Source organism: Salvelinus fontinalis, chromosome 14 (assembly GCF_029448725.1).
Source record: "Salvelinus fontinalis isolate EN_2023a chromosome 14, ASM2944872v1, whole genome shotgun sequence".
NCBI lineage: Eukaryota > Metazoa > Chordata > Actinopteri > Salmoniformes > Salmonidae > Salvelinus > Salvelinus fontinalis.
In genome coordinates, this window is record NC_074678.1 from 44,027,872 (window position 1) to 44,055,138 (window position 27,267).

Sequence of the window (27,267 nt, forward strand, 5' to 3'; positions counted from 1 at the left end):
CTACTGTATTACTAGGCTACTACTAAAACTACTACTGTTACCACTAACTTAAGCTTTTATCTCCTCATTTTGCTTTCCATATGTCTTAGTCCATGACAATGCAATAGCCCCTTTTTGAGGTGGATCGTAAACTTACTTTGTATTTACCTCTCCCTCAGACACAAACTCTCCACAGAGCACTTCTCCCTGCTCCAGCTCTCCCAGCTCCCCGGCTGCACACATCCGGCCCAGCTCCCTGCACGGCCTGGGCTCCAAGCTGAGTATCCAGCGTTACACCAAGGTGGGTCGCCGCAAGTCCACCAGCAGCATCCCCCCGTCCCCCTTGGCCTGCAACTCCTCTCCCCAGCCTCTGTCGCCCCAGCGCTCCCCTTCTCCCCTCCCTGGCATCACCAAGACCTTCCACACAGTCCGTGGCAAGACTCTGTCGCCCCCAACCATTGTCCGCCATTGTGTGCGCCCCCGCAGCGCAGAGCCGCCCCGCTCTCCTCTCCTAAAAAGGGTGCAGTCGGCTGAGAGGCTCTCCAGCGCCTACCACGTTGACAAGAAGTCGTACCCCCACCGCAGGCACACGTTGGAGGTGCCTTTCCAGGGCGAGGGGGAGGACGTGGAGGTGGAGGGGGTCTGCGGCGGGGGGGTCTCCTACCTTGGGGACCACGGGAGGCTGCTGGGGGGTTACGGGGGCTGCCAGCGGCTGAGGGACTGGGCGGCGGAGCGCTCAGAGCAATTGGTGGTGATGAGGAAGCTCAACCTTTCGGAACGCCGTGACTCCTTCAAGAAGCAGGAGGCGGTGCAGGAGGTGAGCTTTGACGAGTCTGACGACCAGAAGACAAGCCCCACGTTCACCGTGATGCTCACTGCCCCTGGAGCCAACCGGCTCCAGCAGAGGGCAGCCTCCTGGACGCCTATGTCCCAACCCAGCGAGGAGGTGACTGAGGTGAAACGCTTCACCCTGGTGCCTCAGATTGCTGTGCAGGGCTCAACGGAGAGTGAAGAGCAGGACGACTGGGAGCCGTGCTCAGACGGAGAGGAGGAGGACGGCGGCAAGAGACAGGAGCTCGAATCTACCGATAACAACATTGGCACACAGCAGCTTGTTAAGGATGTCTCTCTCACGGTGAACGTCTCCAGTAAGGCACCAGAAGCGACAGCTGCTTTGCACAAAGACTGCCTCTGATAAGGTTGGGGATACCGCAGTAGACTCTAGCCCCCAGAAAGGGAAGCTAAGGAAGTGACATTTCCTTGAATCATTTCATGCAGCACATATCTTCCAAGGATGCACCTTGACACTCTCACTGTTGAAGGAAGGAAATGTTTGGGCAACAGAGTGTTTCCCCGCCGAAGGAACTCAAACAAATCGCGACATTGATTTTGTTTTGTAGATTTCACTTGATCCAGGATATTGTTTTGTAAAAATGTAACACTAGGAAATAGATTGCACTTTATTTCCTGGGTTTATTTATTACTTTTATAAGCTAAGTGGATTTTTGGGGCCAAAAAAGGAAAATGTTAAATTGATAGTGGCTAGCCAAGGTTAAATCATGTTTTGTGTCCATATATTTTGTTATGTCTATTTTTAAACATGCTACAGAGTAGTTGCTAATAGTAGTTCAAAGAAGTGAGTAGTTTGAGAGGAATTCATTTTTTACACTCATGTTTTGATTTAGGCTCGTGTGCTGAGACTTAGTGATGCTTTTGTATAATCTCAGCCAGTAGTTTTGAAAGTGGTGCTAATTACAGTGCATTCGTAAAGTATTCAGACCCCTTGTCTTTTTCCACATTTTGTTACGTTACACACTTATTCAAAAATGTATTTAATTGTTTTTTCCCTCAATCTACACACAATACCCCATAATGACAAAGCAAAATTATTATTATTTTTTTTAAATTGCAAATGTAATTAAAAATTAAAAACATATACCTTATTAAGATAAGAATAAAAACTCTTTGCTATGAGACTCAAAATTGAGCTCAGGTGCATCCTGTTTCCATTGATCATCCTTGAAATGTTTCTACAAATTGATTGGAGTCCACCTGTGGTAAATTGAATTAATTGGACATAATTTGGAAAGGCACACACCTGTCTATATAAGATCTCACAGTTGACAGTGCAAGTCAGAGCAAAAACCAAGCCATGAGGTAGAAGGAATTGTCCTAAGAGCTCCAACACAGAATTGTGTCTAGGCACAGATCTGGGGAAGGGTATCAAAAAATGTCTGCAGCATTGAAAGTCCCCAAGAACACAGGGGCCTCCATCATTCTTAAATTGAAGAAGTTTGGAACCACCAAGACTCTTCCTGAGCAATCGGGGAAGAAGGGCCTTAGTCAGGGTGGTGACCAAGAACCCGATGGTCACTCTGACAGGGCTCCAGAGTTCCTCTGTGGAGAAGGGAGAACCTTCCAGAAGGACAACCATCTCTGTAGCACTCCACCAATCAGGCCTTTATGGTAGAGCGGCCAGACAGAAGCCACTCCTCAGTAAAAGGCACATGACAGCCCGCTTGGTGTTTGCCAAAAGGCAACTAAAGGACTCTCAGACCATGAGAAAAAAGATTCTCTGGTCTGATGAAACCAAGATTGACCTCTTTGGCCTGAATACCAAGCGTCACGTTTGGAGGAAACCTGGCACCATCCCTACGGTGAAGCATTGTGGTGGTGTTTTTCAGCGGCAGGGAGTGGCAGACTAGTCAGGATCGAGGGAAAGATGAACAGAGCAAAGTACAGAGAAATCCTTGATGATAACCTGCTCCAATGACCCTAAGCACACAGCCAAGACAATGCAGGAGTGGCTTCAGGACAAGTCTCTGAATGTCCTTGAGTGGCCCAGCCAGAGCCCAGACTTGGACCCGATCGAACATCTCTGGAGAGAAAATAGCTGTGCAGCGAATGCCCCCCCCCCCCCCCCCATCCAACTTCAGAGCTCGAGAGGATCTGCAGAGAAGAATGGGAGAAACTCCCCAAATACAGGTGTGCCAAGCTTGTAGGGTCATACCCAAGAAGAATCGAGGCTGTAATCGCTGCCAAAGATGTTTCAACAAAGTATTGAGTAAAAGGTCTGAATACTAATGTAAAATATGATGTCAGTTTTGTTATTTTTTATATATTTGCAAAAATATCTAAAAACCTGTTTTTGCATTGTCATTTTTGTGTAATGTGTGTAGATTGAACTATTTAATTCATTTTAGAATAAGGCTGTAACGTAACAAAATGTGGAAAAGATCAAGGGGTCTGAATACTTTCCGAATGCACTGTGGCTAGGTCAGGTTTTGGTTGATGTGAAGTCATTGTATTACTAACAAATGGTATTAGCTGCCATGAAACAGATTTGTTTTGTTTTTGTTCTCTTAACCCATATCTTATTGAATGAGGGCCTTTCTTGTTTGACAAATAGCTCCTATTCCCTTGTTTGCAGGCTTGATAGTAGCAGGAAAATGCTGTCCCCTTTATAAATGCTTCAATTATTTTGCTAGTTTATATTTCTAAGCATTTTTACCCAAATCTCAAAGAGGGTATTTCTTCCAATCTTATTTAACATATAAATTAAAGGCAGGTTTGGTTCGTTTTGAAACCTGTTGATTTATATTGCACAATATTTTGTCATAACCTCATGTTTGTTCATCCCGACCTCATCCACTTCTGGGTTTCCTGGTTCCTCTGTACTGATTCTCATGGACAACAGGGTTTATACCCACTTGATTTCGCTGAAATCATGGTAGCATGGCAATTTGAGCTTGCTGCCAATGCTTGTACTACTAAACCATAGAACTTTAATCCTATCAAATGCTGTCACCTAATCTCTGTCACAGAGGCAATTGTTGACAGGATATTGTTTTGATAAGACACAAATAGATAGTTTTGCGCTCAAACATGTTTTAGGCTACATCATAGAACTCAGCTGTCCAGGTGACACCACCAAGCTAAAGATAAACAGTTTAAGCTTTCCACAAGATCCGCTTGCATATTTTCAAAGAAACCCATTCCTCTTTCATCTTCTTCTGTGTGTTGATGTTTACATTGTGGTGAAGTGCACTAAGGAAAATGTATATTTTGACATGAATTTTGTAAACGATACAAGGAAGAGGCAACAATGGAGGAGCGTCACATACCTTCAGTCAGAACCCAGGGCTTAGATATTAGGAACAGATGATCGTTTTATGTCTTTGTACTGTACATGTATTTATGTTTTGTATTTTGATATCGGAGTCTTAATGCCATATGCATTATTATTATACTTAATATTATTATATTTTAGAGTATACCAACATACCAGTTGCACAAGTGATGGGAACAACAATGGCTGTAAAAATGTGCCTAAAGGATGAAGCTTGTTGGGGGATCACATAAGTGTTGCAGAATGAGTTATGTTGTGTTGAACACCATCATTTTGGGCCTTTTCTACACTACAGTAGTTCTGGAGGTTGATATTGTGTTACATTTTACTTGCTGTTATGTAACTGTCTGTACATATCAAAGGTTGGCGGTGGGAGGGGGTTCTTTCAGAGTCTCAACAGATCCTCAAAAGAGGTCTATATTTTCAGATTTAATGAACTACTCAGAAGTCAGTGGTGGTGAAATGAAATTATACCCAGGACATGCTATCTCGCAAAGCCGGTCAGAATTGTTTACAACGAACATGCTATGTACAATTTCAACAAATGGTATTTTGTAATCCTGTATTTCTATGTACTGTGTAGGTATTGTATTGCAGTCTGTGCATTTCAACACTACACCGTTTTAAAGGCTTTACTCAAGTACCTTTTTGGAACTGTAAAACTTCCGAACTGTTCTATAAGAATACAGTATGATGCATTTTCTCTTGTTTGTTAGATGCATGCTGCATGAGACAAGGACACATAATACTTGATTGCATGGTACTCTGGGTTTATATAGCCCATGCTGGGGTTTCTACAGTGTGTCTAATAGAGCATTTGTGTGCAAAGTCAACTTTTGCACTTCCCTCTGACTCCTACTCATCATACCCTGAACCACAAATAGACAACTGGTCTGTTTTCCTAATAGTTGTAGTTCATTTTCTGTGTGTGCTGGGATGAAATCTTCCACTCTCGGGATGTGTATGTCTAATGTTTTTCACTTTCTCACCACTGCGCGGTAAAGAATCTCTTTCGTCATCTACGTCATAAGGGATGCATGTGGTTCATCAAGGGCTGGGAGTGACGCTTAGACGGTTAGGCTACGCATAGCCCATACAGTGGTTTGTCTCTCTTGCATTTAACCCTCATTTAATTTTTTTCCCCATTTTGTCTGCTATCGAACGCCTCTGTCAACTTAGTTGTAGACAAGGGTACCTGTACACATTGTCACACACTTACAGGGTCAAATGGACACACATGCAAAAACATGTCCACATTCATTCTTTCCCTTTGTTTGATTCTGTGATTGAGTTAGAAATACTGGAGGTACAGTGCTAATGTCCATTTGATGTGAATATGGAGAGTATGGTGGTGTTCATATGTTTTATTCGAAGCCAGTTTTGTCTGACTAGTTTTTCTTTTTGTGGTTCTAACTGTATGGCCGAGCGCTCTATTCAAACAAAAGCAAATGTTAGGTAAATAGATGGCTAGGATGTGAATATGCCTACGGTTGGGTTGGACTATTGAATGTATTTGCCGAGAAGTGCTTGTGTACCTGAGAATCCTAACAATTTTGCAGGCTCACATCACTTTGCCTTGTTTGAACATCTGTCTGCTTTTGTTTGAGTAGGGATGCCGGCCATCCTTGGTACAAGTGTCAAGATGGATCTATTTTGTGTTTTTACTTGATGTTTCCAAACGGTTTTATAATAAATTGTTTCCGTATGGCATTTGATATTGAAGGCACACATTGTCCTATCTTTTGTTTAAGAAGATCTTTTGAACTAGTGGGTGTTCAGCAAGCTTCATACAACACAAGTTTAGCTGGTATGACCAATAGTATGGAGCTGCAGCCCTGCAGCAGCCTGTGACGAAACTAGCCAGTCACTAAAAGCAATATTATCGCCATCTACTGGCTGTGTTTAATCCCTACCACATATTTGTGAACTCCCTTTTCTTTCCTAGATTCCTTGCTACCTTTTCTCCTTTACTAGCGCCCTTTCATTATCTCCTTTCCTCGCTCCCTTCCTTTCCTCCCTACTTGCCGTGGTTAATCCCTACCACATGTATGACCTCCTTTTTGTTCCTAGATTACCTTTCCTTTCCTAATTTCCTAGCTTCCTTTCCTCCTTTTGCTAACTTCCTTTCTTTCCCTACCTCCATTTCCTATCTCCGTTTCCTAGCTAATTTCATCCTTTCCTAGCTTCCTTTCCTTAATATTCTTTCCTAGTTTCCTTTCATCTCTCCCGTTCCTTGCTCCCTTTATTTTCCTCCTTTCTTAACTTCCTTTCCTATCTCCTTATTTAATTTCCTTTCCTAGCTTCCTTTCCTCCGTTCCTAGCTCATTTTCCTTTCCTCTCTACTGGCCATGGTTAGATGTCACATTTGGGGAAGCTAAGAATTTATCCTACCATTTCTACCGATCTGCGTGCCAGTTATGATTTTTCTTGTCACAGTTTAATTTCAATTATAACCTTTTCGTTTCTCAAAATCATTGTCACATGGTTACAAAAATGACTGAGAAGCTCAGCTTATTAGTATTGGTGGTCAGAAATCAGACATCCCCAAATGGGCACTTCCCGACGGCACTCCAACATTACCAGGACAGAGAAACGAACCAGACACATGCTCATTGCTCATATGGGGTGTGATTCCAGACAGAGTTAAGCATGTGTAAATGCAACGTAATTCCCTTTGTATGCTCTTCTCTCTCAATGCTTATTGTGAGCTTTAATTTAAGCATGAGAATTAGCATGCTGTCCACCTGCTATTCGTTTTGACTGGAGATCGAATACATTAAGGTGTGGCTGAAGTGTGTCTACAGATACTGTACACTGACCTTGACTTAATTACACCTTCTTTACGCGCAAAGTAGTCAAAAATAAGGTCTAGCGAACCGAATGGAAAAAGCATCTATATTATTTTTTTACGATAACAGCTATGTAAATGAGTAATCCGTTTGGATAAGGGAATTGTAAATATAAATGACACTTGTTTAAGATACATTTTACCTTATAATCCCCGGAGATAAATGTGAAACCAGTCATATGGCAGCAAACTGAAGCATATAAACGTATCAACTTTCCAAGAGTAATGTTTATGAAATACTGTGCCATTATGCCGAATTTAAATTGTACAGCCTTTTAGTTTGCAGGGATGGACACTCGAAACGTTTTAATTATCTGCTTCCCCGACCTTCCCTGTTTCCTATTTCTATCAAGGTAGATATTCAGTATTGATTGTCAGTAGGCCTAATAACCACACATATCCAACTGCAAATTTACTTTTAGTTCGCTTCAGTTGGTTTAGCCTAGATTATTATTCCATTTAATTACATTGTTTTCTTTACTTTCATTTGCTTCCTCTGTAAACGCGGTCACGGCCATGTGGTTGTTGCTGATGATCATTAGTAACAGTTGATCACATAAAAGAAAGACACGTAGGCTAATTTAAATCATTACTGAGCCGATCGCAGACCAAGCCGAGTTTGAACCCTACGCGTGCCGCTATACTTCGCTGTCATTACACAGTTCCTGGGTTAGTACAGGCAATAGAGCAGGGTATAGAGCGGTAGGTTTGTCATACACGGAAGACACTATTATAATTATATTTACGCTAATCTTCCAACATTAAGACCTTTATGTATTTTAGCAGTCCCGTTGAGCCCAAGGACTCTTGCAACTCACAATTACACCAAAATCCCAATCACGGCATTATAGTGGTGCAGTGCTAGAGGCGTCACTACAGACCCAGGTTCGATCCTGGGCGCACAATTGGCCCAGCGTCGTACGGGTTAGGGGAGGGTTTGGCCAGGGTAGGCCCTCATTGTAAATAAGAATTTGTTCTTAATAACAGTAAAAATAAAACAGTTAAGTACATTTTTTTATTTTTTTTATAAATACTCCCAAGAAAAGAAAATCATGAACAACCACATTCCTCAAACAACAGTCTTGTGCTGATGACCTCGCCATAGTCTGGGACCGGAAGAAACGGAGGTGAGGAGAGGAAACATGGAAACAAATGCGGCTGAAATGAGACATTCCTTCTCCACTAGCGAGTCATCAGGCAAATGACATTTCCCTGGATGGGTTCAGAAGGTCCTCCGATGTCGGCTCTTCCTATCATTGTGAAGCAGAATTCACCAAGCGTTGGATTGTTCACCCACTAATAGGGAACGTGAGCTGGGTTTAGACCGTCGTGAGACAGGTTAGTTGCTCCCAAGGGAAGTGGTGGCGGCCTTCTCCCTCTCCTGTAGGAGACAGCGAGACCGAGAGAGAGGCAGGGGGTGGTGTATGATTTCAGAAAGCATAGCAGTCGTCATCTGAGCTCTCATTAATGACTTCTATCTTCATTTGACTTTCATCTACAGAGTCATCAAAAATATCCCCTTCTCCCAGAATGAGCTTGTGGTAGGTATTCCTGGTGTTGACTTCGTCTTGTATCAGGTCACTCAATCTTCTCTTCAGGTGGCAGAGAAGGCCATTCCTCCCTCCCTCTGACAAAAAGTTCAGTCCAAAAATAGTATAAACCTCAACTTACTCTGACCTTGCAGCTGTAGGGACAGTGCCTCCAGAGATCCCGCTGCTCTTTGTAATCTTCCCCAGTGCCGCCAGAGATCCCGCTGCTCTTTGTAGTCTTCCCCAGTGCCTCTTCATCTCCTGCACCAGGATCCTCTCTTCCTCCTGCAGTCTGTTCACCAACATCAGACTGTCAAAGATTGCCTTTTTGATGGCAAGATGACTGTTGCCTGTGAGATGTAAGCTCACAGAGGTATATAACGGAACAGCGATGATTGCAGCCTACGCTGAAGGTAAAAATTCAATCACAATAGAAACCTTCTGCAATCATACACTTACTGTTGCCATGTCTCTCCCATGACCACACAAAGTTGTCAGTATTGAGCAGCTCATCCACTGTGTGGAGCCTAAACTCTGCCTTCTGCTCTTGAAGTTGAACAATGGCAGCTGTCAAGGCCTTGTCCTCAACAATTTTTATCCGAATCTGATGCCTCCTCTTGTTGCCGTCTGAATAAAAAGGGGTGATTAGAAGGACTGGGGGCTCCCAGGCGGCTCAGCGGTCTAAGGCACTGCATCTCAGTGCTTGAGGCGTCACTACAGTCCCTGGTTAGATACCAGGCTGTATCACAACCGGCAGTGATTGAGAATCCCATAGGGAGGCACACAATTGGCCCAGCATCGTCCGGGTTTGGGTTTGGCCGGGGTAGGCCGTCATTGTAAATAAGAATTTGTTCTTAACTGACTTGCCTAGTTAAATAAAGGTTAAATCAATAATAATTCAGATATTACATGATAAGTTATAGAGCTACTATAGAGGCACAAACAAAGAGAGTACAAATCAATCAACTCATTTCTAAAGCATTTGTTGTCATGCAGTTATAACATTGTACAAGGCATGCACAGTTGTGGCTCACAAGTTGATCTGTTGTTTCACGTAATTTCTCAGTTTAATGAAATGTTTTGCATTAGATCAATTAATAACATAGGGCATCCCTACATTTGATCATCAACATGATCTGAGGTGTATGACTAATGCATTTTCTTTCTCAAATCAGTTTTACTGCTTGATTAATAATGTGTTTGAGGTCATATTGTTGTTGGGGCTTGCCTGTCCAACGGTAGAGGTAGTGTTTCCTCTGTCTCACACTGTCAAGCCCCTCAGTCTTCTTCTGGAGATGCCGTGTCTGACTATCCTGAAGTGTGGCTGTCAAACATAGAGCAAGTTACAAACATGACTCCACTGACATCAACGCAATTCTGAAGTTGAGAGACAGAAACATTCCCTTTTCTGCCCGTTGGATTCTGCCTTGAAATATACTTATTCCTGTCATCATATTAGAACGTATTGATTACTTTACATGTATATGACATGAACAGTTGAAGTTGGAAGTTTACATACGCCTTAGCCAAATACATTTAAACTCAGTTTTTCACAATTCCTGACATTTAATCCTAGTAAAAATTCCCTGTCTTAGGTCAGTTAGGATCACCACTTTATTTTAAGAATGTGAAATGTCAGAATAGTAGAGAGAATTATTTATTTCAGCTTTTCTTTCTTTCATCACATTCCCAGTGGGTCAGAAGTTTACATACACTCAATTAGTATTTGGTAGCATTGCCTTTAAATTGTTTAACTTAGGTCAAACGTTTCGGGTAGCCTTCCACAACTTATTGGGTGAATTTTGGCCCATTAATCCTGACAGAGCTGGTGTAACTGAGTCAGGTTTGTAGGCCTCCCTGCTCGCAACAGGCTTTTTCAGCTTGCCCACACATTTTCTATAGGCTTGAGGTCAGGGCTTTGTGATTGCCACTCCAATACATTTACTTTGTTGTCCTTAAGCCATTTTGCCACACCTTCGAAGTATGCTTGGGGTCATTGTCCATTTGGAAGACCCATTTGCGACCAAGGTTTAACTTCCTGACTGATGTTGCTTCAATATATCCACATACTTTTCCTCCTCATGATACCATCTATTTTGTGAAGTGCACCAGTCCCTCCTACAGCAAAGCACCCCCACAACATGATGCTGCCAGCCCCGTGCTTCACGGTTGGGATTGTGTTCTTCGGCTTGCAAGCCTCCCCCTTTTTCCTTCAAACATAACAATGGTCATTATGGCCAAACAGTTCTATTTTTGCTTCATCAGACCAGAGGACATTTCTCCAAAAAGTACGATCTTTGACCCCATGTGCAGTTGCAAACAGTAGTCTGGCTTTTTTATGGCGGTTTTGGAGCAGTGGCTTCTTCCTTGCTGAGTGGCCTTTCAGGTTATGTCGATATAGGACTCGTTTTACTGTGGATATAGATACTTTTGTATCTGTTTCCTCCAGCATCTTCACAAGGTCCTTTACTGTTGTTCTGGGATTGATTTGCACTTTTCGCACCAAAGTACGTTCATCTCTAGGAGACAGAACGCGTCTCCTTCCTGAGCTGTATGACGGCTGTGTGGTCCCATGGTGTTAATACTTGCATACTATTGTTTGTACAGATGAATGTGGTACCTTCAGGCGTTTGGAAATTGCTCCCAAGGATGAACCAGACTTATGGAGGTGTACAATTTTTTTCTGAGGTCTTGGCTGATTTCTTTTGATTTTCCCATGATGTCAAGCAAAGAGGCACTGAGTTTGAAGGTAGGCCTTGAAATACATCCACAGGTACACCTCCAATTGACTCAAATTATGTCAATTAGCCTATCAGAAGCTTCTAAAGCCATGACTAAATTTTCCAGAAAACGAGATTTAATGACTCCCACCTAAGTGTATGTAAACTTCTAACTTCAACTGTATATGTTGGGGGTCAATGAAGGGTGAATAGGAACTTTGGGTATGGAAAGTTACTGAGTGAGACTATGGGAGGATCAGGAAGTTCATATTCTGTTCAAACATGCTATTGCTGAATATTAATATTTCTAAGGAAGGAGGCAAAGGGTAGCAGTTTGGTTTTAGTTCCTGATAAGGCAGGCCAGTTGCTGTGGAACTAGGACAAGGAGGGATGTGAAACTCAACTCGAGATAAGGTCAGCAGTTGAAGAGAGAAGACACTGCTGGGAAGGGGCCATAGGGGCCCACCTCGAAAACCATCTGACTACAGTCCTATCCCATACACAAACACTTCCACCCCCATGAGGGTCCTAGACTTAGGCAGGCTATGACAATACCAGTAAAATGAACATATTGTGTTTCTGCCTAACAACAGGGAAGGAGTGTTTATCTTAGACATGCAAGTTGGCAACTCCGTCTAGTCGGAAGGTATAAATATATGCTTGTGGGTAGAATAAACTTGGTTTGAGTTTTTTCTGGTTGTCCGTTTCAGTTTTTGCTCTATTTGTTCAGAACCTAACATACCTTCAGGCCCCTGGTGGACCTCAGCAACCCTGAAGCACAGCGTCGTTGATGTCCAGCTCTGCCCGCTTTTCTTCAAGGAGGCTGGTCGTCTCTTTCAGTCTTTTGACATTCTGAAAAAAATCTATTAAATTAAGGAATAACATATGTGAAGGTTTTAATATGTCAAGTGAATCACACTAAAATATTTGACTTTAATGTATACAGTTTTCCTACATCAAGATGACTAATAGAATAATTAAAAGCTGAGCCAGGGATGCAGACAGAAGATCAAACATGTAGAAATAGATAAACAAGAATGAGAAAGCAGATAATTTTTAATCTGTATTATGAAAGCCCACCCCCCCCACCAAAAAAACCCCCATCATCTTCAGTCAGCTATTCTAATAATGTGTGCCTAACCAATCAACAGAAAGATTGCAATTACAGTCGTGTAAGATACAAAATATTAAAAATACATCACCATCAGTTAAACAAAAAAATTGTGCAGCTTGACTAAAAAGTGTGTATTGCAGGAGGTGCTAACAGATTTAATTTGAAACACCAAAACAATAAACACACACCTTGCTCCTGGAAGGTAAGGGACCACTCATCATCCTGATGAATTACGGTGGTTGGGGACAAGGGGCGATAAAACCCTTCAAACAGAGACTCCTGTTGTGCAAAACCTTGGTGCTATGGGTGGCTATGTCACATGCGGCACAGAGAAGATGCCTGGGCAGGCTATCCTCACTGTTTCAATACTGACACTGGCCCAACACAGTACCTTCAGCAGAGAGCATGCTGTCCATCATTGCCTCAATCTTTTCCCCCAACTTTTGTCTGCCTCTCTGCCCAGGTCACCTTTGGGGTTACGTGACAATCTGGCCCCGTGAAACTCCCCATCAGCTCCTGTAGGTCCAGCATCAGGGAGTCTTGTGGAGATAAAAAAATTTTTTTAATACAAAATCATGACAGAACTCATGAACAGAATAGCTTGGCTGTATTAAAAAAAAAAAATTAGCATGGTATTTGTTTGGCATTCTAGCATTCTGTACCTGAATCTTGTGGGGATAGGTGCAGTAGCATGGTACTGCAGGAGGAAACAATGGTACTGGTACTGGAAACAATTCAATAAAAATGGTGTTATATTTCTTCATCAACGCACCTTAAGTATAACTTAGTATAACTGTGTTGAATGAATGATGAGATGAGAATCCACTCTGACAAATATGTCATAAAATTATGATATACATGTCCTGTACATCATTCTATTAGATATGTCATTAAATTACATGTGCATAACTATGTGGTTTTAATGTACCTTAGCAGTGGTTCTTCTTATTTTGAGAGTAATATAACATCTTGAATCTATTTTCAATACATGCAACGTAAGAGTTCATGCCTGCAAGACAGAGGCTTAGGTTACAGTCAATCGGTCTGAGGATTTAAACGTTTTATAGCACTACCTTGTATTTAATCCCGCACTGAAATGAAAGCCAGTGAGCCAGCTAAAATTGGTCAGTATATTGCAACTGCATTTAGTACTAGTTAGAAACGTCCTAACAAGGTAGTCATGCTGCCTGACAAGTTGAACGACGCTAGCCTTGATGAGGCCCTTACTCTCTTGGGGTTGTTGTGTGTAGTATGATTTCCTTAGGGTCAAGCGACCTGGCTTCAAGCCTACCTCAGGTCAATACCCCCTCATACCATTTGCTACTCTGATGATCAGAAGTAGGATAGTGTATGACAGTCAAAAGCATGTCCTGTTCAGGTGTGAGGGATTTGTGATAGAGAAGCACAGGTTGTGTTTTCTGAACCGAGGGACTAGTGTAACGATCCTAGCCTTGATAAGTCTATTAAGAAATACCCCAAGGGAGATCTCGCTCTTGGAACCCCTTGGGGTTCCTTTAGGGCAGGGTTTCCCAAACATCTCCTCGGCCTCTCCAGACGTTTCAAATTTTTGTTTTAACCCTTAACTGGCACACATGGTTCAATTAGTCAACTATTCATCAAGCCTTTGACTAATTAAATCAGGTATGGCAATTTAGGGTTAAAACAAAAATGTGAAACTTCTGGGGGAGCCAGTGGAGAGGGTTGGGAAACTCTGTTTTAGGGTCAGATGCCCCAGGGTTAAGCTCTATTTAAGGCAGTACTCACCCCCGCCATTAGTTGCAATATGGTCACCTGTTCCGGGAAGGTCCATGTCCTCCGCTGAGACTTTTGCTGACAATAATATACAATTAACATGAGGCAGCCAAGACTGGCATATGTTATCTATTTACAAAAAATGGTTACACTTACATGCGTAAACAAACACACAACTAAATAGGCACATAACACTTACCATGGCTTGAGGCCTTCTTAGTCCAGGTCTTTGGTGAATTATGTTGCATCTTCTGTCCCTCTCTATCCATTGGACAGGGGCAAGGCTTGTGGCGGGAGCAGGTGACTGTCGCTTTGCAGCTCGCTCTTTCTGATCCTAAAGTATTTATTCAAATCAAACATAGAATGGAAATATATCTGTGATTAAAATTACAACACAACAACTGTGGTATGTACCCACAGTTCAACTGCCCTAAAAATATACTGGGAAAATGGGAAGAAATATCACTTACAGCTAGCTACATGTTGAAATTGTAACGCTGTGCGATAGCTTTCTGGAAGAGCCTCCTCAAATGCCACCCATGCCACATCCCGCTCTTTGCTCTATTTGGTTGAACATAAACATTATTGTATGTTAACGTAGAAAAAAAAATACCAAAAACGTGTGATCATATACTGTGAGACAATCCAAAATATATATAGTGGATTCACACATGATAGAAGTAAATTGGTATACATTGTGGATGGTTGATTTTCATTATCGTGGGAACTGTGTTATATTGTGCAAAAGCAAAAGGCAAAGCCTCCATAGTTAACGCTAAAATATTTGTTATTTATCTGCTTTAATTCACTCAGTTGTGAACAAAACTGGTATGATCATTCATGAACTAGATGTGTATTCATATTTACACAATTGATATACAGACAGCAAAAAGAGAATTACAATTAACAGTTTAAAATGTGCAGACACGTGTAGCTATGTAATCATATTTATATGGGAGACACACAGGCCATAAATAAACTAGCTACGCCATCAAATATCTAATTAAAAGGCTAAATAGTTTATTCTGTTATATGTTATGTATTCTGTGCAGAGTAATTCTTTATTTTAAGTTGGGTGCGGTATTCAACACAACCACAGGTATAATAAGAACGAACACAATGGTCAGTTCCGGTACAAATGATAAAATGTCAATTCCGGAACTACGGAATCATGGGAGATTGAGTTTCACAGTCAGACACTTTTAAATCATGAAATAAATACCTCAATAATTCGCTAAACAGTATTTCCATGTGCTTGCTTACATGATTGATATTATCTTTTTACATAATTAATAACAGTGAGCTGCTAGCTAAAAAGGCCCAATGTTCACTGGGGTTGCAACCGGCGGGTACCAAAAAGCTAACGTTAGCATACAAGATACTGTTGGCCAGAGTGAAAAATATAACTTCCTGTCTAGAAGATGAACCAATATACGTAACTGATTGAAATAAAAATATGTTTAGAATTAAGCGGGCTGAAATACAGAAAATACTAGATTATTTGTCATTTCTTGTCCAATAACTTACCTCATTCTCACTGTAAAATAGCTAGCTAGCTAGCTAGCGTCAACCAAATAAGCGGTTATGTTTATTTGTACTAATTTGCTTTTAGTACATAAAACATTGTGCTCATTTGTATATATAGTACATACTTAATGAGACTGGGTTGACTACAATATGCGTTTGTACTTGCTTTTAACCAAAGCGTGTGTCAAATCGTTACAGCTCTGTTGTTTACAAGCAACGTTATTCAATTCAAAATGTTAGCTAGATATTTCAACTCTGTATGGCAAGCGTGAATGTCTAACTGAAAACGTTTAATGGGCTAAATTACACATTCTGTTAATATATGACCACAACCTGATCTGTTGTTGCAATTTGTATTCTATCACATTTCAGATTTATATATATTAATTGATAATGATGAAGTTTGGATGTAGTGAACTCCCTTTTCAAAGTAACTTTAGTTAAGTAAACTATATTTTTCTTAACATGCTGAACAGACCACTCGTGCTCGTACATGCGCAGTTTCCATACCAGGCGGTGATACAGCCCGACATGATGCTCTCAATTGTGCATTGTAAAAGTTTGTGAGGGTTTTAGGTGACAAGCCAAATTTCGCCAGCCTCCTGAGGTTGAAGAGGCACTGTTTGCGCCTTCTTCACCACACTGTCTGTGTGGGTGGACCATTTCAGTTTGTCCGTGATGTGTATGCTGAGGAACTTAAAACTGTCCACCTTCTCCACTGCTGTGCCAACGATGTGGATAGGGGGTTGCTCCCTCTGCTGTTTCCTGAAGTCCACGATAGCTTGCTGTTGCTAGATCGTTTGTCCTGGGATATAAACATTGGGTTGTTATAAGGTCCTATACTCCAACAAATAATCCACAGATAAATTTGTTTCTAGTTTTGTAAATTTCTTCATTGCCAATTGTTTGGAGTGCAGATTTACCTTATGAAGGTGCGTAAGGGATGTATGCGTGGTTCTCTTGCGCGTGCTGAATAAATCAAATTCAAATGCTGAAAACTCTCTCACTTGATGGACAACAGATTTTCTCTTGGGAGTTTTCAGTACATTTATCTTGAGCCATCCCTTTAAATATTTTGTTGACAGACTCAATAGAATATATCGAGAGAACGGATTCAGAATATTTTGGATCAATGAAAGAAATCCATCTAAATTTTCATATCTGTTTAAGCACCAATTGCTAGATTTAAAAATACTCTGATCTTGTAGATTATTTAAGTTTATGAAAGTATTTATTAATCATACAAAACAGGTTTGGAGAGCTTTTATGCACGAAAGAAAACGGTTGTTTGATTCATTCTAAAAATGGCTACGTTCAGTTACTTGTTAATTAATAAATGCATTAAGCACTAACAGCTCTGAGTGTTTCAATCCATCCATTATTTTGATGTAATAAAAAGTGTTGCTGGAGCTTGCTGCAAGCCATTGCTGCCCCTTGCAACATTGTAAATACAACATCATCTTGCTAATCTGATACTGAGTGGAATGTACGGTTGCCCAACCCATATATTTCAGCAGTGCATTGTACCCTACACCATCATTTCAAAAGGTAGGACATAGGTCCTGTTAAAGCTTACTGGCTGATGAAGGACAATAACATAGGTTGTCTATTTTTTTTATTTTTTTATTTCACCTTTATTTAACCAGGTAGGCTAGTTGAGAACAAGTTCTCATTTGCAACTGCGACCTGGCCAAGATAAAGCATAGCAGTGTGAACAGACAACAACACAGAGTTACACATGGAGTAAACAATAAACAAGTCAATAACATGGTAGAAAAAAGAGAATCTATATACAATGTGTGCAAAAGGCATGAGGTAGGCAATAAATCGAATAATTACAATTTAGCAGATTAACACTGGAGTGATAAATCATCAGATGATCATGTGCAAGAAGAGATACTGGTGTGCAAAAGAGCAGAAAAGTAAATAAATAAAAAGCAGTGAGGTGAGGTAGGTAAATTGGGTGGGTAGTTTACAGATGGACTATGTACAGCTGCAGCGATCGGTTAGCTGCTCGGATAGCAGATTTTTAAAGTTGTTGAGGGAGATAAAAGTCTCCAACTTCAGAGATTTTTGCAATTCGTTCCAGTCGCAGGCAGCAGAGAACTGGAAGGAAAGGCGTCCAAATGAGGTTTTGGCTTTAGGGATGATCAGTGAGATACACCTGCTGGAGCGCGTGCTACGGGTGGGTGTAGCCATCGTGACCAGTGAACTGAGATAAGGCGGCACTTTACCTAGCATAGCCTTGTAGATGACCTGGAGCCAGTGGGTCTGACGACGAACATGTAGCGAGGGCCAGCCGACTAGGGCATACAGGTCGCAGTGGTGGGTCGTATAAGGTGCTTTAGTAACAAAACGGATGGCACTGTGATAAACTGCATCCAGTTTGCTGAGTAGAGTATTGGAAGCTATTTTGTAGATGACATCGCCGAAGTCGAGGATCGGTAGGATAGTCAGTTTTACTAGGGTAAGTTTGGCGGCGTGAGTGAAGGAGGCTTTGTTGCGGAATAGAAAGCCGACTCTAGATTTGATTTTGGATTGGAGATGTTTGATATGAGTCTGGAAGGAGAGTTTGCAGTCTAGCCAGACACCTAGGTACTTATAGATGTCCACATATTCTAGGTCGGAACCGTCCAGGGTGGTGATGCTAGTCGGGCGTGCGGGTGCAGGCAGCGAACGGTTGAAAAGCATGCATTTGGTTTTACTAGCGTTTAAGAGCAGTTGGAGGCCACGGAAGGAGTGTTGTATGGCATTGAAGCTCGTTTGGAGGTTAGATAGCACAGTGTCCAGGGAAGGGCCGGAAGTATACAGAATGGTGTCGTCTGCGTAGAGGTGGAACAGGGAATCGCCCGCAGCAAGAGCAACATCATTGATGTATACAGAGAAAAGAGTCGGCCCGAGAATTGAACCCTGTGGTACCCCCATAGAGACTGCCAGAGGACAGGACAACATGGCCTCCGATTTGACACACTGAACTCTGTCTGCAAAGTAGTTGGTGAACCAGGCAAGGCAGTCATTAGAAAAACCGAGGCTATTGAGTCTGCCGATAAGAATATGGTGATTGACAGAGTCGAAAGCCTTGGCCAGGTCGATGAAGACGGCTGCACAGTAATGTCTTTTATCGATGGCGGTTATGATATCGTTTAGTACCTTGAGCGTGGCCGAGGTGCACCCGTGACCGGCTCGGAAACCGGATTGCACAGCGGAGAAGGTACGGTGGGATTCGAGATGGTCAGTGATCTGTTTGTTGACTTGGCTTTCGAAGACCTTAGATAGGCAGGGCAGGATGGATATAGGTCTGTAACAGTTTGGGTCCAGGGTGTCTCCCCCTTTGAAGAGGGGGATGACAGCGGCAGCTTTCCAATCCTTGGGGATCTCAGATGATACGAAGGAGAGGTTGAACAGGCTGGTAATAGGGGGTGCGACAATGGCGGCGGACAGTTTCAGAAATAGGGGGTCCAGATTGTCAAGCCCAGCTGATTTGTATGGGTCCAGGTTTTCCAGCTCTTTCAGAACATCTGCTATCTGGATATGGGTAAAGGAGAAGCTGGGGAGGCTTGGGTGAGTAGCAGCGGGGGGGGCGGGGCTGTTGGCCAAGGTTGGAGTCGCCAGGAGGAAGGCATGGCCAGCCATTGAGAAATGTTTGTTGAAGTTTTCGATTATCACGGACTTATCAGTGGTGACCGTGTTACCTAGCCTCAGTGCAGTGGGCAGCTGGGAGGAGGTGCTCTTGTTTTCCATGGACTTTACAGTATCCCAGAACTTTTTGGAGTTAGAGCTACAGGATGCAAATTTCTGCTTGAAAAAGCTGGCCTTTGCTTTCCTGACTGACTGCGTGTATTGGTTCCTGACTTCCCTGAACAGTTGCATATCGCGGGCGCTCTTCGATGCTATTGCAGTTCGCCACAGGATGTTTTTGTGCTGGTCGAGGGCAGTCAGGTCTGGAGTGAACCAAGGGCTATATCTGTTCTTGGTTCTGCATTTTTTGAACGGAGCATGCTTGTCTAATATGGTGAGGAAGTAACTTTTAAGGAATGACCAGGCATCCTCAACTGACGGGATGAGGTCAATATCCTTCCAGCGTACCCGGGCCAGGTCGATTAGAAAGGCCTGCTCGCAGAAGTGTTTTAGGGAGCGTTTGACAGTGATGAGGGGTGGTCGTTTGACCGCGGACCCGTGGCGGATACAGGCAATGAGGCAGTGATCGCTGAGATCTTGATTGAAGACAGCAGAGGTGTATTTGGAGGGCAAGTTGGTCAGGATAATGTCTATTAGGGTGCCCATGTTTACGGATTTAGGGTTGTACCTGGTGGGTTCCTTGATGATTTGTGTGAGATTGAGGGCATCAAGCTTAGATTGTAGGACTGCCGGGGTGTTAAGCATATCCCAGTTTAGGTCACCTAACAGAACAAACTCTGAAGCTAGATGGGGAGCGATCAATTCACAGATGGTGTCCAGAGCACAGCTGGGAGCTGAGAGGGGTCGGTAGCAGGCGGCAACAGTGAGAGACTTATTTCTGGAGAGATTAATTTTTAAAATTAGAAGTTCGAACTGTTTGGGCATAGACCTGGAAAGTATGACAGAACTTTGCAGGCTCTCTCTGCAGTAGATTGCAACTCCTCCCCCTTTGGCAGTTCTATCTTGACGGAAAGTGTTATAGTTGGGTATGGAAATCTCAGAGTTTTTGGTGGCCTTCCTAAGCCAGGATTCGGACACGGCAAGGACATCAGGGTTGGCAGAGTGTGCTAAAGCGGTGAGTAAGGCAAACTTAGGGAGGAGGCTTCTGATGTTGATATGCATGAGGCCAAGGCTTTTTCGATCACAGAAGTCAACAAATGAGGGTGACTGGGGACATGCAGGGCCTGGGTTTACCTCCACATCACCCGAGGAACAGAGGAGTAGTAGGATGAGGGTGCGGCTAAAGGCTATCAAAACTGGTCGCCTAGAGCGTTGGGGACAAGGAATAAAAGGAGCAGATTTATGGGCGTGGTAGAATAGATTCTGGGCATAATGTGCAGACCAGGGTATGGTGGGGCACGGGTACAGCGGAGGCAAGCCCAGGCACTGGGTGATGATGAGAGGTTGTATCTCTGGACATGCTGGTCTCAATGGGTGAGGTCACCGCATGTGTGGGGGGTGGGACAAAGGAGGTATCAGAGGTACGGAGAGTGGAACTACGGGGTCCATTGCAAACCAAAACAATGATAACTAGCCTGAACAACAGTATACAAGGCATATTGATATTTGAGAGACATACAATAAGGCATAAAGTGATTGCAGGTCTTGATTGGGAGAGCTAGCTAAAACAACAGGTGAGATAAAAGCAGCTAGTCAGCTAACACAGCAACAGAAGGTAAAAATGGCGACGACTAGGCAGAGAGGGTCGGATTAACTACACACAGATCCTGAGTTAAAGCACAGAGCCGACAGATAAAACACAAATAAACAGAATGGAGTACCGTGAATTAATGGACAGTCAAGCAGGCATCAGCTATGTAGCCAAGTGATCATAGTGTCCAGGGGGCAGCCGTAGATGGAGCAGTGAGGCCTCCACTAAGCTAGCACGCGGCGTATAAAGTTAGTAGCCCGGGGGGTGGTCTGCTCAGACGGAGGGGGTCTGCTCAGACAGAGGCCGGTTGAGGGCACAGCGGATGGGGTATTCGTCTGCAGACCAGACGTGGTCGTGTCGACAGAGAATCCAAGCCGGATGGCGATGGCGAAAGAGAGGTTGTGAATTGTAGAATTGTGTTTGCTAACTGGTGCTAGCTTCGTGGCAGTGGCGCTAGCTGCGCTAGCTGCAAGCTAGCTGTGAGGATCAGAAGTCGTGGCTCAGGGATTACGGCAGGAATCCGGCGTTGTTGTCGAGAGGCAGTCCAATGCTGGTAAATTGGTGAGTAATATCCAGGCTAATAACAGGGCTGGTGTCTGTGCAGAAGGTAAGCTGCTAGCAGCGGCAAAAAATGGCTAAATTAGCTTGTAGCTGATTAGCTGGTTAGCTACTGGGGGTTCAGGACAGTAATGGACGAGGCATATTGATATTAGAGAGAGGCATGCGTAGCCAAGTGAACATATGGGTCCAGTGAGTGGTTGGGCTGACTGGGGACACGGCGATTCAGACAGTGAGCAGGCCGATGCTAACAAGCTAACAGTTAGTAGGCCGGGGCAAAACAAGCTAGCAGTTAGCAGACCGGGGAAGGCAAGCCGGCAGTTAGCAAACCAGGGCAGATAAGCTAGCAGTTAGCAGACCGGGGCAGGCAAACTAGCAGTTAGCAGACCGGGGCTAGCAAGTTAGCCTTTGGGGGACGTCGCGATGGGGGGGAAGTCTGTTTTTGCCTCTTCGTGCGGTGACGTCGATAGACCAGTCGTGGAATTAGTAGGGTTCCAGGTAGATATAGGTAGCTAGCAGGCCTAGTAGGTTAGCAGAATGGGCCTTCAGCGGGCGTCACGCGTGAGGGGCCTGTCGGAGTCCTCGGGCAGATTATGTCGGTATTCCAGTCGTAGAGGATCGGCGGGGTTCCGTGCTCCGTACCGGCAGTAAAGGGGTCCGGATATTGTAGCCCAGGAGTGGGCTTCAGTGGTAGCACAGGAGCCCTGGCCGGGCTAGCTTCAGGCTAATTGGTGCTTGCTCCGGGATGGAAACGCTAGCCAGGAGTGGTCACCCGGGATTGTGGTTAGCTAGTTGCGAAGATCCAGATGAAAATGTTCAGAGTTTGCGGTAGGAATCCGGGGATATGGAGAGAAATAGGTCCGTTATGCTCTGGTTTTAGTCACGTTGTTCGAACTAGCGAGAGCTTTCCGAGCTAAAGGTTAGCTGATGACCGCTAGCAATGGTTTGCTAACTGATAGCTGGTAGGTAGTTAGCTGGCTATCTTCAGTTGATGGATTCCAGATCAGAAGTAAATAGAAATACTTTAGAAAAAAGCAGATCCACGCCACATTGGGTGAGGCGGGTTGCAGGAGAGTATTTAGAAGTTGAGGTTTAAGAAAATATTTTTAAAAAGATATGCGAAGAAAAAGATGTAAAAAGATATATACAAGGGACACGGGACACGACAGGACAAAGACGTCTGACTGCTACGCCATCTTGGAAAAACTATTTACAGCATATGATGTACTAGTTGTTTTACAAAAATGAATTGAAGTCAATTGATATATTCATGGTATAAACAAAATATAGAATTTTACATTATAAAGTTCACAAAATATAGCCTACTAAAATAGACACCTGGCACAACACTGATTGATATAGGTTATGAGCAGTGGATTGTTCTGAACCACTTTAGTAGGCCTAATGAGTTATGAGAAAACAATCAGAAAAAGTGATGGGAATATTACATTTTGAAAAGCAAATACTTAGATTGAATATGTAGGAAAATTCCGTCATCAGTGGACCTGTGGGAGGGATGTTATGAAGAATTAGGGAGTTTTGAAGGGGCTGATACAATGTTGTACTGTTTAACACAAGCAGGGCTCCTGTTACCATTTGTAACAGGGAACAACTTATTATAGCTTATTATATTGCTGACTGACCATGAAATAGGCTACACAATATAAGGCTATTTGGTATAATAAGCGCATCTTCATAGAATAGTTTATTATAGGTCTATAATAGGCTAGATTAAAATACATACATTTCCAGTCAAAAGTTCAGACACACTTACTCATTCAGGGGTTTATCTTTATTTTTTACATTGTAAAATAATGGTGAAGACATCAAAACTATGAAATAACACATATGGAATCATGTAGTAACCAAAAAAGTGTAAACAAATGAAAATATATTTTATATTTGAGATTCTTCAATGTAGCCAACCTTTGCCTTGATGACAGCTTTGCACATTCTCAACCAGCTTCATGAGGTAGTCACCTGGAATGCAATTAACAGGTGTGCCTTGTTAAAATTTAATTTATGGAATTTCTTTCCTTCATAATGCATTTGAGCTAATTAGTTATGTTGTGACAAGGTAGGGGTGGTATACAAAAGATAGCCCTGTTTGGTAAAAGACCAAGTCCATATTATGTCAAGAACAGCTCAAATAAGCAAAGAGAAACGAAAGTCCATCATTACTTAAAGACATTAGCCAAGGAGTCAATCCGGAAAACTTCAAGAACATTGTAAGTTTCTTCAAGTGCAGTCACAAAAACCATCAAGCGCTACGTAGTTTTCATTGATTTTAAACAACATCAAGGCCTATCCAGCAGCATTACCACCCTGCATCCCACTGCTGGCTTGCTTCTGAAGCTAAGCAGGGTTGGTCCTGGATGGGAGAACAGATGCTGCTGGAAGTGGTGTTGGAGGGCCAGGAGGAGGCATCCTTTGCTGTGGTCAAAAAAATATCCCAATGTCCCAGGGCAGTGATTGGGGACATTGCCCTGTGTGGGATGCTGTCTTTCGGAGGGGACGTTAAAAGGGTGTCCTGACTCTGTGGTCACTAAAGATCCCATGGCACTTATTGTATGGGTGTTAACCCTGGTGTCCTGGCTAGATTCCAAATCTGTCCCTCATACCATCATGGCCACCTAATCATCCCAGTTTACAATTAGCTCATTCATCCCTCACCTCTCACCTGTAACTATCCCCCAGGTTGTTCCTGTAAATGAGAATGTGTTCTCAGTCAACTTACCTGGTAAAATAATGGTAAAAAAGAATACAAAAATCCTATTTGTCTTCCAGGGACTTCAGCTCATTAGTTTGTCCCCCCCCACCCCACACTTTGGGGAAGTTGGTAGAGGCCATCGAGAGAAAAGGTAAGATGGCTGTGTAATATCAGAACATTTGATTCTGAGGTGTTTAGTACAAGGAATTTGTCAAGATAAATAGCAGCATTGCCCAGAAAATATGCCACATAGTGCTTTCAATTTGGCATGAATGTATCAGTTATCCATACTTACATGTAATCCAATGCTTTGGTAGGGGATATTTTATGCATGACATGACATATGTAAACATATATTTATTTAGATTTTATCATGATCGACTTCGATCCCTATGGTATAGAAACAGTGACATTTGAAAGTGTTTATCAGCTAGGTGAGATGCTTGGGATTTGATAGGAATTCACCTTTCTGCTCACACTACTCCTGAATACCAGTCAACTTTTCCTCCCGCCATCTGGTTTTAGACCCTTCAAACTTAGCACTCCTAAAAGGGGCTCCTTGGCCTTTGGGTAGCATGTCAAAGGCCAGGTTAGCGTTGAAACGCTCCGTGTTCCAGTTAGCGTCTCGCCCATGTATTTTTAGCTCCGGGTGATGTATTTTGGATGTTTATATATGTGTTACTGACCCACTAATCCAGGCATGCCAGGAGAGAAGAGACTATGTCAGAAGGGTGAGTTAACTTGTGTGTGTGGGAAACTCGTGCAGGTTTGGAGTGTGAGACTTTGAATAGGCCACCTGGCTCCTTGGCTGCTGGCGGTCAGAGACAGAGCCTGAATATCGGTAAGACCCACTTCCTCTCTTATGTCTGTGCATGCATGTGTTGTTCTTACATTAATCTTTTGCTGAGCTATACAAGTTGATATAGTTTGTTGCCATGGTCGGATAGTCATCCATTCCAATGTGATAAAAAGGGATTTACTCCCAACCCTGTGACTTCAGTGATCTGTGCTGCTGTTCATACTATAGCCTTGCCTATTGAGTTCAGTTAAATAGGTTCAATTCCAACTTAACTCAAGGGTTATTACCATGCTGCCCTTGTGACTCCCACTCCTGGAGGATCCACTGCATGCTCTATTTATCTTTGCTCTATTTTAACAGTGGGCCAATAACACAGCCTATCTTTGTGTAGAGAATTAGGCCAGCCTGTTTAGAAACCCAGCTCTGCTGTTCTCCCCTCTAAAGACAATCCAGGGATTTTCCTGCCGTTGAAATACTTGGGTACTCCCATTGAAATACTTTTTCGGGTCACCTAAGTCCAAACAGTGTAAAAAATGGTTGATATATGCTGAACAAAAATATAAACGCAACATGTAAAGTGTTGGTCCCATGTTTCACGAGCTGAAATAAAAGACTCCAGAAATGTTCAATATGCACAAAAATGTTAATTCTCTAAAATGTTGTGCACAAATTTGTTTACATCCTTGTTAGTGAGCATTTCTCCTTTGCCATGGTAATCCATCCACCTGACAGGTGTGGCATATCAAGAAGCTGATTAAACAGCATGATCATTACACAAGTGCACCTTGTGTTGGGGACAATAAAAGGCCACAGATGTCTCAAGTTGAGAGGGAGCGAGCAATTGGCATGCTGACTGCATGAATGTCCACCAGAGCTGTTTCCAGATAATTGAATGTTAATTTCTTTACCATAAGCATTGTTTTAGATAAAACATTGTTTTAGAGAATTTGGCAGTACGTCCAACCGGTCTCACCATCGCAGAACACTTGTAACCATGCCAGCCCAGGACCTCCACATCTGGCTTCTTCATTTGCGGGATCGTCTTGAGCCATCCGGACAGCTGATGAAACCGTGGGTTTACACAACCGAAGAATTTCTGCACAAACGGTCAGAAACCGTCTCAGGGAAGCTCATCTGCGTGCTAGTCGTTCTCACAAGGATCTTGACCTGACTACAGTTCATCGTCGTAACTTCAGTTGGCAAATGCTCACCTTCGATAGCCACTGGCATGCTGAAGAAGTGTGCTCTTCACGGATCAATCCCGGTTTCAACTGTACCGGGAAGATGGCAGACAGCGTGTATGGCATTGTGCAACTTCACAGTCAGTGAAGAGGAGTGGGACAACATTCCACAGGCCACATTCAACAGCCTGATCAACTCTACGTGAAGGAGATGTGTCACGCTGCATGAGGTAAATAGAGGTCAAACCAGATACTGACTGGTTTCCTGATCCACGCCCTTAACTTTTTTTTTTTAAGGTGTCTGTGACCAACAGATGCATATCTGTATTCCCTGTCATGTGAAATCAATAGATTAGGGCCTAATTCAGTTATTTCAATTGACTGATTTCCTCACATGAACCCAGTAAAATTGGCATTATGATTGCATTAAATGCAATAGAATTGTCTCTACAAGTTCATGTTCCGATTGTTATATGTGTATATCTATAATTGCATGACAGTTTGTTTTGACTGGAGAAAGTGAACACTGTGTGTTTTGTAAGATCTGTTTACTTGGAGAGGCTGTTCCTAGAGTTCATGTGACCTGGGACTTGCTGCATGTGCAGACAGAACAGGTGTAAGCTAGATCCCCCCACCCACACATACCTTTAACATGACACAGACAGATAGAACTCAGATTCTCCCCTCCCTGTGCTCACACATATCAGACACTTTCCCCACAGTCTATCTGCTCAGATAGAGAGACTTCGGCAGAGCCAGGCAGGCCTTTTCAGACAGCTGTTGTTTGCTAGCTGAGGCGTGACGGAGCAGTAAACAGCCCCCAGCCAGTCTGGCCTGCCTGCCTGTCGCAGCGGTGGAAGAGGAGGAGGGCGTTATTTTAGGCACTCAAACACTGTCACCTGTCGTAGGACTAGTCTGGACACTGTCTCCCAGACAGCACACTTAGGCGCACCAGTAACACTTGCCACTCCACAACAACACTCTCTGGAGACCTTACCACAGAACAGGAGAACCAGCGATGTACACAAACGGACTCTGTATTGTCTGAATTAACGACTAAAGTGGTCTTTTACAGAGCTCTCTGGGCCTGAG

General features: G+C 43.1%; 1 protein-coding gene across 1 annotated transcript in view; it reads left to right on the forward strand.

The window, feature by feature from the left end:
• The window catches only part of LOC129810941 (microtubule-associated serine/threonine-protein kinase 3-like), a 58,862-nt gene extending 53,028 nt beyond the window's left edge, over positions 1 to 5,834 (forward strand). Inside the window, 2 exon segments of the mRNA XM_055861960.1 lie at positions 159 to 1,164; positions 1,166 to 5,834. Of these exon segments, the coding sequence (XP_055717935.1) occupies positions 159 to 1,164; positions 1,166 to 1,232 (1,073 nt within the window). The 3' untranslated portion in view covers positions 1,233 to 5,834.
• The last annotated feature ends 21,433 nt before the right edge of the window (positions 5,835 to 27,267 follow it).